Raw genomic sequence first — 15765 nt, 5'->3', positions numbered from 1 at the left:
ACACGTGTCATGGTGCACATATATACCATTGGTATACACACCAGAAAGACTGATTGATCCCTGACTTACTGGTTCACTGGATGTTATGGGCCTGTCCCAATTTTTTAGGCGACTGTCGAAATTTTTTTAACATGCTGAACAAATTTCGACGACAGTGGCGAATATTTGGGCTGTCGTAAGTGCTGTCGTAGGTTGTCGCCAGGTTAATGTAGGTTGATCGGTGAATTCCATTGTCCTAGTCGCTGGCAGTCGCTTAAAAAATCACCTAAGTGGGACAGGCCCATTAGATTTAGCTCTTAGGGCTAAGGGAACAAGTGATATGGGGAAAAAAGCCAGATCGGGGTACAGATTTTGCATAATCAGCCATGATCATATTGAATGGCGGTGCTGGCTCGAAGGGCCGAATGGCCTACTCCTGCACGTATTTTCTATGTTTCTACAGGGAAATTGACCCCACCCAAAGATTAGACAGGGTGAGATAAGTGTAGGGTGTTTAGTTTTCCAGAATGGTGGTGAATTTAACTTTTCTTTCCCTAAATATACATTACAAACAAAGCAAACATTCAAACTTTTTTTTACCATTCCACCACAGTTTATTTTAACAGCAGCAGGAAATTTTAGCAGCAGCAGCTAATCTTAACAGCAGGAATGTCAACAATACTGGCACGGTGGCGCAGCGGTAGAGTTGCTGCCTTGCAGCGTGAGGTTGCTCAACAGATCACTACTCTTGTGCTAACTCATTGCTTATCTCTAATATGAGTCTTTTACATTTAGTTTAGTATACTTCAGAGATGCAGCGAGGAAACAGCGAGGCCCACCGAGTCCGCACCGACCAACGATCCCCGCATACTAACGCTATCCCACACACACTAGGGATAATTTACAGGAAGACACAAAATGCTGGAGTAACTCAGCGGGTGAGGCAGCATCTATGGAGAGAAGGAATGGGCGATGTTTCACCCATTCCTTCTCTCCATAGATGCTGCCTCACCTGCTGAGTTACTCCAGCATTTTGTGTCTATCTTCGATCTTACCAGCATCTGCAGTTCCTTCTTAAAGGGATAATTTACTATTATACCAAGCCGATTAACCTACAAACCTGCACGCCTTTGGAGTGTGAGAGGAATCCGGAGCACCCGGAGAAAACCCACGCAGGTCACGGGGAGAACGTACAAATTCCGTACAGACAGCACCCGCTGTCAGGATCGAACCCGAGTCTCTGGCGCTGTAAGGCAGCAACTCTGCCGCTGCGCCACCGTGCCGCCCTACATATTGAGGATTGTTTCCTGAGTTGCCTTGTGGCTAGTGCGAATCTCACAGACTCTGCCATACATATTGGACTCAGCAGAAGGTTGTGTAGATGGTGAGGTGGTGTGCCTCATCTGCCATTTACGCCAGAACTTTGACTGCTCCCAATAAACGGATTCAGGGTTCTCAATGTGTCTTGAAAGCTCCTCCATTTTGAGTGATTATGGGCCAGGGATGCGAGCGAGTCAGTGAGGATGTTATCTGTTATGAAAGTACATTTTGTAATTGCATATTTCAGTAAGCAAGACAATCCAAGGTGCTAGAAAACAGGAAGGAGCAGTGAAAGAATGAGTATGAAAAAGTGTCCCGATCACCTATCCATGTTCTCCAGCGATACTGCCTAACCCGCTGAGTTACTCCATCACTCTGTGTCTTTTTGTGTAAACTAGCATTATCAGTTCTTGTTTCTACCAGAATAAGTATATAAGGGCAGCAGTAGAGTTGCTGCCTTACAGCGCCAGAGACCCCGGGTTCGATCCTGACTACGAGTGCTTTCTGTACGGTGTTTGAATGATCTCCGGTTTCCTCTCACACTCCAAGGACGTACAGGTTTGTAGATTGTGTAGGACAATCCTTCTATCCAGAGATGCTGCCTGTCCCGCTGAGCATTTTGCGTCTATTTTAGGTTTGCAGGTTAATCTGCTTGGTGTAATTGTAAATTGTCCCTGGTGTGTGTAGGCTAGTGTTAGTGTGTGGGGATCGCTGGTGGGCATGAACCCAGAAGGGCTTGTTTCTGAGCTGTATCTCTAAATTAAACAAAATATAGTTCCATGGTAGATAGACCCAAAACTGCTGGCGTAACGCAGCGGGACAGGCAGGATCTTATAGAAACTTACAAAATTCTTAAGGGGTTGGACAGGCTAGATGCAGGAAGATTGTTCCCGATGTTGGGGAAGTCCAGAACAAGTGGTCACAGTTTAAAGATAAGGGGGAAATCTTTTAGGACCGAGATGAGGAAAACATTTTTCACACAGAGAGTGGTGAATCTCTGGAATTCTCTGCCACAGAAGGTAGTTGAGGCCAGTTCATTGGCTATATTTAAGAGGGAGTTAGATGTGGCTCTTGTGGCTAAAGGGATCAGGGGGTATGGAGAGAAGGCAGGTACAGGATACTGAGTTGGATGATCAGCCATGATCATATTGAATAGCGGTGCAGGCTCGAAGGGCCGAATGGCCTACTCCTGCACCTATTTTCTATGTTTCTATCTCCAGAGATGCTGTCTAACCCGTTGAGGTACTCCAGCACTTTAGTGGTTATCTCCGGTGCAAACCAGCATCTGCAGTTCCTTCCTATACATTGGTCCATGGTATATATTTGTTCCTCTGTATCATGATTTGTTGATAGTAATACTCCAGCTGACAGTGATATCCCTGAGTATAAATGAAGCAGTTTTTTGAACATTTTTTTCCCCTATCCTATCCCCCCCCCCCAATTCAATTAACATCCAAAACTCCAGCAATTCTAGGGTCAAACCGCATAGAAACAGGTCCTTTGGCCCACTATGATCATGCTGACCCTTTGATTCCATTTTGTAGCACTTGGTCGAATTGTCCTCTGTCTTGTAACCACTCTAGATCCTATGCTGTGATTTGAAGCAAAATAAACTACTTAAACTGCTCAGTAGCTCAATAAAAAGTAAGTGTAGGTAGGTGTGTGGCATATTTATATTTCTATCAATTTGATTTTTAAGGTGTTTCTAATTAGTTTTAGTTTGAAGTTACTTGAGTGTGTTCAAGTTGAAAGACCTTGGATTATAATTAGTCATCACAGGGCTTGCACACTGCCAGAATGCACAACGTCAGACCTGGTCTTCTGCTGTGACTTGCTCAGCTTCACAGAAGGCTGGGATGGTCACCTTAATCCTCTCTGCACTCAAGGGGCACAGTGCGGGCAATGTGTTCGGGCAATGGGACGGGTCCGCTCCGATCAGTCCCTGAATACTCTGCTGTGGAAGAGTTCTCTGTATTCTACCGTTGTTTTTTATTTTCGTAGGAACTTGAAGAAATCCGCAAGACTAGAATGAAGAATTTTCGTAATATCCTAGTGGATGAAACAAATGTATTCTATTGGCAAGGACTTATTGTTCCTGTAAGTAGACAGCAGGTTAATTCAACATGATACGCATTTTGTAGCTGATCGTTATATCATTCTCTGTGATTGTAAATTTTAATTCACTGTTTAAACTCAACGCAGTTTGACGTCTAACACAAGGTAAAAAAGACCGTGCAATTATTTGGTGTTAATTTTTAAAATTTCAGCTGTGTACTCACTTCCTAATGGGTGTCGTGTTTGATCTTGAAGCAGCTTCTGTGGAGATAACCATACCATCACTAAGATGGCCCTTTTCCACCATAATATTCATTTCTAGACGATAGACACAAAATACTGGAGCAACTCAGCGGGACAGGCAGCGTCTCTGGCGACGTTTCGGATCGAGAAGAAGGGTCTGTCTATCCCGCTGAGTTACTCCAGCAATTTGTGTCTTATCCTCGGTGTAAAGCAGCATCTGCAGTTCCTTCCTACATGTTCTTTTCTAGTCCTGGCTAATCCCATCAACTGTTAAAATTGGACTGGTCCAACACACTTTGGCACTGACACTTTAGATAGATACATGGATACATAGATACATATTAGGTACATGGATAGAAACGGTTTAGAGGGATATGGGCTAAATGCAAGCAGGTGGGATGAGCTGAGGTGGGGCATCATGGTCAGCATGGACAGGTTAGGCTGAAGGGCCTGTTTCTGTGCAGTATGAATCTGATAATAACCCCTCAATTTGCCTTTCCTATACTTGTCATTAAAAATAGCTTTTGTCCAATTTGCGAAAATGCTATTTACATTATCACCATTGCATTTCCAGTACTAATATTCTTACCTATGTTTCAAATCAACATTGGCTTTGCCCGTAGATAATATCCTTCAATATTATATTACCCGTACATAATACCCTTTGATCTATAATACGATACTAGTGTTTCTCCAATTCTGGTTTCTTGATTATCCTCCAAAATAATTTGCTCTTCGTTTTGCCGGCTGGATCTTCAACTGTCCTTTCCACCCTAAACCCCTCTACCTCATTTTATTCCTTTAAAGTGCATCTCGCATCTTATTTGTGGCATTTTAGGGGATTACGGTCTCCGACTACATTCTGTCTTTGCCCCGCGCACTCCCCTGACATCAGTCTGAAGAAGGGTCTCGACCCGAAATGTCGCCCATTCCTTCTCTCCAGAGATGCTGCCTGTCCCGCTGAGTTACTCCAGCAGTTTGTGTCTACCTTCGATTTAAACCAGCATCTGCAGTTCTTTCCTACACTTAGATATGGATGGGGTATGGGTCACATGAAGATACAGGAGGTCAGCTTAACTTGACATCATGTTCGACATGGGCATTGTTCCTTTGCTGTACTATGCTATGTTCTCTGTACCTTTCTTCAGGCTTTTGATCGTTTTCTGTGAGTCATCTTGTATTTTTTGCGACATCAAATGTGCAGCGGCATGTTCAAGGGTGAGCATGACCTGACACTTCTGTGTTGGTCATGAATACAGTTCTTTTGAAAGATAGTCCTCGATTAATTTGGATTACTGTATTTGAACGAAGGCATCGTTATATGTAATTTGGGACTTTATTCCTTGGAGTATAGGAGGATTATGTGTAATCTTATAGAGATGTACAAGATGATGAGAGGAATAGCTCGGGTAAATGCACAGTCTTTTACCCAGAGTAGGGGCATCATGAACCAGAGGACATAGGTTTAAGGGGAGGTGAGGGGGGAATGATTTAATAGGAACCCCATGAGCAACCTTTTTACACTTCTGGGGAGAAGGCAGGAGAATGGGGTTAGGAGGGAGAGATAGATCAGCCATGTTTGAATGGCGGAGTAGACTTGATGGGCCGAATGGCCTAATTCTACTATTCCTTATGACAAAAGGTAGACACAAAATGGTGGAGTAACTCAGCGGGATAGGCGGCATCTCTGGATAGAAGGAATGGGTGACGTTTCGGGTCGAGACCCTTCATATGAAGCGAGCTGCCGGAGGAGGTAGTTGAGGCAGGTACTATCACAACGTTTAAAAATACATTTGAACAGGTATGTGGATAGGAAATGTTTAGAGGGATATGGGTCAAACACAGCCAGGTTGGACTAAGGTAGAGGGGCATGTTGATCGGCATGGGCAGGTTGGACCGAAGGACATGACTGCAGGCTGTATGACTCTGACTCTAATTAAAAAATGGATGCCCAGCAAAGTGCCGGGTATAATGTTGATAAAGAGTTGGAGAAAGGTTGCAGGAGTGTTACCTTGCTGAGCTAGTAGCTATTCTTTAGGACCATTGATGTGGTGATGAGTTCAGTTCTTACTAGGGCAGCCACAGAATTTAAACTCAAAGGTAGACAAAAGTGCTGGAGAAACTCAGCGGGTGCAGCAGCATTTATGGAGCGAAGGAAATAGGCAATGTTTCGGGCCGAAACTCTTCAAGGGTCCCCACAAAACATCATTGGGGAATGTGGTCATAAGGAATAGTAGAATTAGGCCATTCGGCCCATCAAGACTACTCTGCCATTCAATCATGGCTGATCTATCTCTCCCTCCTAACCCCATTCTCCTGCCTTCTCCCCAGAAGTGTAAAAAGCTTGCTCATTGGGTTCCTATTAAATCTTCGTGTGCATCGTTAAGTCCGTGTGCATCGGTGACAACACTTCCTCCTGGATGGCCATCTGCACAGGAGCACCTCCAGGCTGCCTGCTCGCTCTCCTCGATCTACTCTCCCCCTCTCTATACCGGCCAGACGTAGGTCCGACGCCATCTGATGTTACCACCATTGTTGGACGAATGGAGGCTAGCAGCGAGTCAGAGTACAGGAATCATCTGAATGGTGTCAGAATTTCAGACCGAGTCTGAAGTCGAGTCTCGAGACGAACGTCACCCATTCCTTCTCTCCACGGATGCTGCCTGAGTTACTCCAGCACTTTATGTCTATGGTGTAAACCGGCACCTGCAGTTCCCTCCTACACATTAAATGAGACCAGTAGCCGATCGTTGACTTAAAAGAAGGAACAGCCATGGATCCACAGTCCTGTCTTCATTGACGGGGGTGGAGGTGAAGAGAGTCAAGAGCTTCAAACTGTTCCTGGGCGTGCATATCTCTGCAAATCACAAACAAAGCTCATCACCGCCTCTGCTTCCTGAGAAGTTTGTGGAGATTCCCCCTGTTGCCGAATACTCAAACTACTGAGTACAGTAGAGAGCATACTGACTGATTGCATCAAGTCTTGGTTCGGTAACTCAGGAATTAAGGTGGCTGCTGAAAGTGGTGGGCATTGCCTGGACCATCAGAGATATTGACCTCCCCACCATCGAAGGGATCTACAGGAAGCATTGCCTGAAGAAGACAGCTGATATCATCAGAGACCCACACCACCCTATTGATACAAACGTTCTCACATTTTACTTTTGTTTCTGTGACACTGCAGAAACTTGGCAATGATTAGAAAACACAGGTTATTTTTAAATACCTTGCGTAAATTTTAGCAAAGATTTGTTGAAATCTACTGAACAGTGATTGTCGAAATCCACTCCAGTGATTTTAATCGTCCCTGATTGCAATTGGAATGTAGAAGTAAAGCCATTCCAGTGTACCTAAAAAGGAAGAATTTAATTTGAACATAGAACAGTACAGCACAAGAACAGGCCCTTCGGCCCACAACTTGTGAGGGTCCAGAGGAGGTTTACGAGAATGATTGGATGCACTGGACCTGTACTCGCTGGAGTGTACAAGGCTGACGGGCGACCTCATTGAAACTTACCGAATAATGAAAGGCCTGGATAGAATGGATGTGAAGAGGGTAGACAAAAGTGCTGGAGAAACTCAGCGGGTGCAGCAGCATCTATGGAGCAAAGGAAATAGGCAACGTTTCAGGTCGAAACCCTTCTTCAGGATGTGAAGAGGATGTTTCCACTAGTGGGAGAGTCTAGGACCTGAAGCCAGAGCCTCAGAATAAAAGGATGTACCTTTAGAAAGGAGATGAGGAGGAATTTCTTTAGGCCATCATTGGATATTTTTGGGCGGAGATTGACAGATTCTTGATTAGTGTGGGTGTCAGTGGTTACGGGGAGAAGGCAGGAGAATGGGGTTGAGGTAGAAATATAGATCAGCCATGATTGAATGGCGGAGTAGACCATCGGCCGAATGGCCTAATCTGCTCATAGAACATCAGCGATTGGAAACCTTTAAGAGTAGTTTCTCAATTTGTAAAGTCTGCTTGTAGGTTTTAAACTTATTCCGTAAGAATAATGTCCTTAGTTAAAGGACTTTTGAATTTTACAATGAGTTTAAATCAACCTGCAGCTCGTTTAAGTGAAACCACGCCTTAAGTTTAAACTTCCCTTCTAGTTTTCATTTTCAACAGAGCCTATGGGTTTAAGCAGGATCTGCATATGCTGGAAAATCGAAGGTACACAAAAATGCTGGAGAAACTCAGCGGGTGCAGCAGCATCTATGGAGCGAAGGAAATAGGCAACGTTTCGGGACGAAGCCCGAAAGGAAATAGGCAACGTTTCGGGCCGAAACCCGAAAGGGTTTCGGCCCGAAACGTTGCCTATTTCCTTCGCTCCATAGATGCTGCTGCACCCGCTGAGTTTCTCCAGCATTTTTGTGAGCCTTCTGTTTCAAAACTCCTGAATGGATAACCAGAGAGCATGCGGTTTACTTGAATACCTGTGGACCAATGTGCTAAACGGCCTGCCTGGTTAGCTCATTCTGTTGTCAACCATCTTACTGGAATTCTGAGCCTAGATTATTCAGAGTTTATATTTTAGGTTATTTTTAGTTTAGACAAACCGGTCTGAAGAAGGGTTTCGGCCCGAAACGTCGCCTATTTCCTTCGCTCCATAGATGCTGTTGCACCCGCTGAGTTTCCCCAGCAATTTTGTGTACCTTCGATATTCCAGCATCTGCAGTTCCCTTTTGAACAGTTAGTTTGTTTTGTTTGTTGTCACGTGTACCGAGGTACAATGACAACATGTTGCGTGCTAACAAGTCAGGAATGGGTGAGGTTCGGGTTGAGACTCGGTCTGAAGTTCTGACACCATTCAGATGAGTCCTGTACTCTGACTCACTGCTAGCTTTTATTCATAGAAACATAGAAAATAGGTGCAGGAGTAGGCCATTCGGCCCTTCGAGCCAGCACCGCCATTCAATATGATCATGGCTGATCATCCAACTCAGTATCCTGTACCTGCCTTCTCTCCATACCCCCTGATCCCTTTAGCCACAAGAGCCACATCTAACTCCATCTTAAATACAGCCAATGAACTGGCCTCAATTACCTTCTGTGGCAGAGAATTCCACAGATTCACCACTCTCTGTGTGAAAAATGTTTTTCTCATCTCGGTCCTAAAAGATTTCCCCCTTATCCTTAAACTGTGACCCCTTGTTCTGGACTTCCCCAACATCGGGAACAATCTTCCTGCATCTAGCCTGTCCAACCCCTTAAGAATTCATCCAACGGCAGCCAATTTGAAGGTGGCATCGGACCTGCATCTGGCCACGTCCAATGCCAGCACATCCTTCCCTATATCTTGCCAATGCCTGATCTAGTGTCACAAATGCTTACCTGCCAACAACCTCTGTGCCCTTGCATTTAGATGTGGGCAATTACCAGAACAAGTCCTGGCTGAACACACGTCTCAGCATCTGCATACAATAGTGTCTGTCTTGTCGCTTCTTGTGAGTGGTGGTGGAAAGATTGGTGGAAACAGGGTTGCGACATGAACGCTTTCCTTGACCCCACTTGCTCTGTGATTCACCACCTAATGGCAAGTGCTGCTAACTATAAAACCTGAGGTAAATGCTTTGTTAGTACTATAATCATCCCTGTAAAAAATTCCCACACATGAAGAAGAGTCTCGACCCGAAACGTCACCCGTTCCTTCTCTCCCGAGATGCTGCCCGTCCCGCTGAGTTACTCCAGCATTTTCTGTCTACGGTTTAACCCAGCATCTGCAATTCTTTCCTACTCATTTCTCCTGCTTCTTTATATTTTGTTTAGTTTAGTTTAGAGATACAGTGCGAAAATAGGCCCCTCGGCCCACCGAGTCCGTACCGACCAGCAATCTCCGCACATTAACACTACCTTACACACACTAGCGACAATTTTACATTTATACCAAGCTAATTAACCTTCAAACCTGTCCGTCTTTGGAGTGTGGGAGGAAAACAATTATCTCGGAGAAAACCCATGCAGGTCACGGGGAGAACGTACAAACTCCGTACAGACAGCACCCGTAGTCAGGAACGAACCCGTGTCTCTGGCACTGTGCGGTGCAGGAGTAGGCCATTCGGCCCTTCGAGCCTGCACCACCATTCGATATGATCATGGCTGATTATCCAACTCGGTATCCTGTACCTGCCTTCTCTCCATACCCCCTGATCCCTTTAGCCACAAGGGCCACATCTAACTCCCTCTTAAATATAGCCAAATGAACTGGCCTCAACTACTTTCTGTGGCAGAGAATTTCACAGATTCACCACACTCTGTGTGAATTTTTTTTTCTCATCTATGTCTTAAAAGTCCCCCCCCCCCCCCCTTATCCTTAAACTGTGACCCCTTGTTCTGGACTTCCCCAACATCGGGAACAATCTTCCTGCATCTAGCCTGTCCAACCCCTTAAGTTTCTATAAGATCCCCCCTCAATCTTCTAAATTCTAACGAGTACAAGCCGAGTCTATCCAGTCTTTCTTCATATGAAAGTCCTGCCATCCCAGGAATCAGTCTGATGAACCTTCTCTGTACTCCCTCTATGGCAAGAATGTCAAGGAGACCAAAACTGTACACAATACTCTAGGTGTGGTCTCACCAAGGCCCTGTACAATCATGTTGACATATATATTGGCCGTGAGCACAATTATTAATTACATATGAGGCTGAATGGCTATTTTGCTTTAGTGTGATATAACTTGAACGACAACTATTTAAAATGGAGGTGATCTTACGACAGTACAAAATGGTAGACTGTGGGGTGTGCATCTGTGAAAGATGGGAAGCGCTGTTAATTAATTAACAAATGCAGATGAATCCCTTTGGGGACAGGAAATGTGATTTAAATTGTTAATATGTGTAACTTCATCAAATTAATGTCATTTTCAGTGTTCTCTGCAAATTCGAACTAGTTGAAACAGAAGATTAATCAGTTGCAAAACATTACATTAACTTGGGTAGACAAAAATGCTGGAGAAACTCAGCGGATGAGGCAGCATCTATGGAGCGAAGGAAATAGGCAACGTTTCGGGATGAAACGTTGCCTATTTCCTTCGCTCCATAGATGCTGCCTCATCCCGCTGAGTTTCTCCAGCATTTTTGTCGACCTTCCATTTTCCAGCATCTGCAGTTCCTTTTTTTTTTTTTTTTTTTAATATTTTTATTAGAACTAAGTACAATAATATGGTACCTTTTTAGGTACCTAGTATATATTGGCATGTTCCAATTCATGTACAGCTTCTTATTATTTAAATTTTAACAATAAAAAGGAGACTGAGAAAGAATAGAAAAGAAATAGAAACGTGTGTGATATCAGAAAGTAAGAAAAGGAAAATCAGGAAAGAAAGCGAATGAAGAGAAAAGAAGCCGAGGTAGAAAGCAGAAGAATAAAGGAGAGGTAGCTATTTGTTATTCTTGGCCACCATTCACCCAGTCCTGAAACGGATCGTTTCTACCTTCTTAAACATTAACTTGGGTACTGGGATTGTCAGTTTGTCTCCCTTGCAGTTTCTTTGGAGGTAATTTCTGGTCTTTTTTATCTAAATTTGACAAATATGGCCTTTAAAATAGTGAACGGTACTCACCAATATTAATGAAATGTAAGGATTTATCAAATTGACCCAATTGTCAGGAAGTAAGAGTTGAGTTTAGTGAAGAGATACAGACCCTTCAGCCCACCGAGTCCGCGCCGACCAGCGATCCCGGCACATTAACACTATCCTACACACACTAGGAACTATTTTACATTTACACCTAGCCAATTGACCTACAAACCTGCAAGTCTTTGGAGTATGGGAGGAGATCGCGGAGAAAACCCGCGCAGGTGACGGGGAAAACGTACAAACTCCGCACAGACAGCACCCGTTGGTGTGCTGTTACCTTGTTGGACTTTGCAATACAGACACTCCCTGACTTAAGCAATAGCACTTACATCAACAATTCTGTACTCAGTCACTAGTAGAAACATAGAAATATAGAAAATAGGTGCAGGAGTAGGCCATTCTGCCCTTCGAGCCTGCACCGCCATTCAATATGATCATGGCTGATCATCAATCTCAGTATCCTGTACCTGCCTTCTCTCCATACCCCCTGATCCCTTTAGCCACAAGGGCCACATCTAACTCCCTCTTAAATATAGAATTAAATATAGCCAATGAACTGGCCTCAACTACCTTCTGTGGCAGAGAATTCCACAGATTCACCACTCTCTGTGTGAAAAATGTTTTTCTCATCTCGGTCCTAAAAGACTTCCCCCATATCTTTAAACTGTGACCCCTTGTTCTATACAGTCAAGGTGGTTTATAATTTCCACAATGCTGTATGATTATTCAAGTTTGCATCATACATAAACAAGCTGGCAATGGCGGCGGTACTTCACCCAGAAGGCTGCACGACGTAGAAAGTGCCCCAATTGCTGCGAGCGCAGGTTTTCTTGGGAGTGCATCTATTGCATTGGAACAGAACAACCTGTACATCTTGTATTGCGGCGATTAGATTATACCCGTTTATCTCTGTTTGTGCCATCAACACCTCACCAGGGCTGCGGCGGTAGAGGAGTTGCTGCCTTACGGCTCCACGGACCCGGGTTCGATCCTGACCCCAGGTGGTGTCTCCGCGCCGTATCTCTAAACTAAATCTAAAAACATTGCTGAAAAACCCCATAAATTAGCAATGTCGGGAAGGAGTGAAAGGCCAGGGATAGGTTGGGGCCAGAACCAGTCATGTATTTTCAGCTAACTTTGGAGACACATGGAACTGCAGATGCTGGTTGTGCTGGAGTAGAAACAAGGAACTGCAGATGCTGGTTTACAAAAAAAAAAAAAGACACACAGCACTGGAGTAATTCAGCGGGTTACTCTGAACGTCAGTCTGAAGAAGGGTCCCGACCCGAAAGGTCAACTATCCATGTTCTCCAGGGATGGACACAAAATATCAGAGTAACTCAGCGGGAGAGGCGGCTGCATCTGGATAGAAGGAATGGGTGACGTTTCAGGTTGAGATCCTTCTTCAGACTGAGAGTTAGGGGGAGAGGGAAACGAGAGATATGGGTACGGTGTGAGAATGAGAGATCAAAGGGGATGAGGGTCACAGAAAATGTAGAACAGATCATTGTTAGCTAGGGAGAGGTGACAATGAGGCATACAATGCAACCAGCAGGACGGTCAAACTAGTCGGAGAACCACGATGGGCGAGGGATGGAGTGAGAGGGAGAGCAAGGGTTACTTGAAGTTAGAGAAGTCAATACTCTAGGGTGTAAGCTGCCCAAGCGAAATATGAGATGTCTGACAGAAACATATAAAATAGGTGCAGGAGGAGGCCATTCGATCCTTCTAGCCAGCACCGCCATTCATTATGATTATGGCTGATCGCCCCCTATCAATAACCCGTGCCTGCCTTCTCCCCATATCCCTTGACTCCACTAGCCCCTAGAGCTCTATCTAACTCTCTCTTAAATCCATCCAGTGACTTGGCCTCCACTGCCCTCTGTGGCAAGGAATTCCATAAATTCACAACTCTCTGGGTGAAAAAGTTTTTTTCTCACCTCAGTCTTAAATGGCCTCCCCTTTATTCTAAGACTGTGGCCCCTGGTTCTGGACTCGCCCCACATTGGGAACATGTTTCCTGCATCTAGCTTGTCTAGTCCTTTTATAATTTTTTATGTTTCTATAAGATTCCGCCCCCTCATCCTTCTAATCCATCCTGCTGAGATACTCCAACACTTTGTCTTTGTAAAGTGCTGGAGTAACCCAGTGGGTCAGGCAGCATCTCTGGGGGAGCATGGATGGGCGACGTTTCCAGTTGAGGCCCCTCCTCCCATCTTTTTGCAGCTGACTTCATTTGACAGCAGATCTGCATTTGGACAGTTCATGCATGAAAGCCATGGGACTGGAAGTAACACAGCTAGAGGTAACAGCTGAAGGTGCTAAGCAGCCAGTGGCTAAATGTGTATTTTAGATTATTCATCACTTTGCACTGCTCTTTAAATCTGGAGATGAAGCCCCTGCTTTCAGGAGAGTCTAGTGGGGAAGGTACTAAATATAGAACTCTATTGTCAGGCAGCACAGTAGCGCGGCTGGTACAGCTGATGCCTCACAGCACCAGAGACCTGGGTTCATAGAACATAGTACAGCACAAGAACAGGCCCTTCGGCCCACCAAGTCTGTGCCGAACATGATGCCCAGTCCAACTCTCAGCTCCCCGCACATAAGGTCCCATATAAGAGATTAGTATACAAACTTAAAGCACACGGCATTGGGGGTTCAGTATTGATGTGGATAGAGAACTGGCTGGCAAACAGGAAGCAAAGAGTAGGAGTAAACTGGTCCTTTTCACAATGGCAGGCAGTGACTAGTGGGGTACCGCAAGGCTCAGTGCTGGGACCCCAGCTATTTACAATATATATTAATGATCTGGATGAGGGAATTAAAGGCAATATCTCCAAGTTTGTGGATGACACTAAGCTGGGGGGCAGTGTTAGCTGTGAGAAGGATGCTAGGAGACTGCAAGGTGACTTGGATAGGCTGGGTTAGTGGGCAAATGTTTGGCTGATGCAGTATAATGTGGATAAATGTGAGGTTATCCATTTTGGTGGCAAAAACAGGAAAGCAGACTATTATCTAAATGGTGGCCGACTAGGAAAAGGGGAGATGCAGCGAGACCTGGGTGTCATGGTACACCAGTCATTGAAAGTAGGCATGCAGGTGCAGCAGGCAGTGAAGAAAGCGAATGGTATGTTAGCTTTCATAGCAAAAGGATTTGAGTATAGGAGCAGGGAGGTTCTACTGCAGTTGTACAGGGTCTTGGTGAGACCACACCTGGAGTATTGCGTACAGTTTTGGTCTCCAAATCTGAGGAAGGACATTGCCATAGAGGGAGTGCAGAGAAGGTTCACCAGACTGATTCCTGGGATGTCAGGACTGTCTTATGAAGAAAGACTGGATAGACTTGGTTTATACTCTAGAATTTAGGAGATTGAGGGGGGATCTTATAGAAACTTACAAAATTCTTAAGGGGTTGGACAGGCTAGATGCAGGAAGATTGCTCCCGATGTTGGGGAAGTCCAGGACAAGGGGTCACAGCTTAAGGATAAGGGGGAAATCCTTTAAAACCGAGATGAGAAGAACTTTTTTCACACAGAGAGTGGTGAATCTCTGGAACTCTCTGCCACAGAGGGTAGTCGAGGCCAGTTCATTGGCTATATTTAAGAGGGAGTTAGATGTGGCCCTTGTGGCTAAGGGGATCAGAGGGTATGGAGAGAAGGCAGGTACGGGATACTGAGTTGGATGATCAGCCATGATCATATTGAATGGCGGTGCAGCCTCGAAGGGCCGAATGGCCTACTCCTGCACCTAATTTCTATGTTTCTATGTTTCTAATCGATATCCCTCCATTCCCTGCATATCTATTTTCCTTTCCAAAGTGTCTGAAATGCCACTATCTTAATTCTATCCACATAGAGAGAACTTTAAGTCAATTATTCTTCTTTGCTCTGCGCAGCATTTGTTTTTTGCAACATGAACCATTTGCTTTTGTGATGCTCTTGATGCAAGGCCCGAGCATTCACTGACTACATTTGTTAATGTAATATTACGATAATGCTATAGGAGTACAGACGGTAGACAAAAATGCTGGAGAAACTCAGCGGTTGCGGCAGCATCTATGGAGCGTAGAAATAGGCAATAGGCATTTCCTATTACATAGAAACTAGGTGCAGGAGTAGGCCATTCGGCCCTTCGAGCCTGCACCGCCATTCAATATGATCATGGCTGATCATCCAACTCAATATCCCATACCTGCCTTCTCTCCATACCCCATGATCCCTTTAGCCACAAGGGCCACATTTAATTCCCTCTTAAATCCAGCCACTGAACTGGCCTCAACTACCTTCTGTGGCAGAGAATTCCAGAGATTCACCACTCTCTGTGTAAAAAATGTTTTTCTCATCTCGGTCCTAAAAGATTTCCCCCTTATCCTTAAGTTCTTTAGGAGCCTTGGAGACAACAACTAGGTGAGGTTGAAATGCTGATTTGAGTTTGATTATTTTGTTGAATCTTCTTTTACTCTTTGGTATTTTAAATACGTTCGTTTTACACAGATTCACCACTCTCTGTAAAAATATAGGCAATAGGAAATAGGCAATGTTTCGGCAATAGGAAATAGGCAATGTTTCGGGACGAAACCCAAAGGGTTTCGGCCCG

General features: G+C 44.7%; 1 protein-coding gene across 1 annotated transcript in view; it reads left to right on the top strand.

Annotated features, from left to right (window-relative positions):
- ube2l3 (ubiquitin conjugating enzyme E2 L3) overlaps nucleotides 1-15765 on the top strand; it is a 37402-nt gene that overhangs the window by 11913 nt on the left and 9724 nt on the right. The window contains exon 2 of the mRNA XM_033043821.1: nucleotides 3301-3396. Within this exon, the coding sequence (XP_032899712.1) occupies nucleotides 3301-3396 (96 nt within the window). The remainder of the gene's footprint in view (nucleotides 1-3300; nucleotides 3397-15765) is intronic.

The sequence above is a fragment of the Amblyraja radiata genome, chromosome 25 (assembly GCF_010909765.2).
Source record: "Amblyraja radiata isolate CabotCenter1 chromosome 25, sAmbRad1.1.pri, whole genome shotgun sequence".
Taxonomy (NCBI): domain Eukaryota; kingdom Metazoa; phylum Chordata; class Chondrichthyes; order Rajiformes; family Rajidae; genus Amblyraja; species Amblyraja radiata.
The sequence above is the reverse complement of the archived record's forward strand: the minus strand, read 5'-3'. Positions and strand labels throughout refer to the sequence as shown.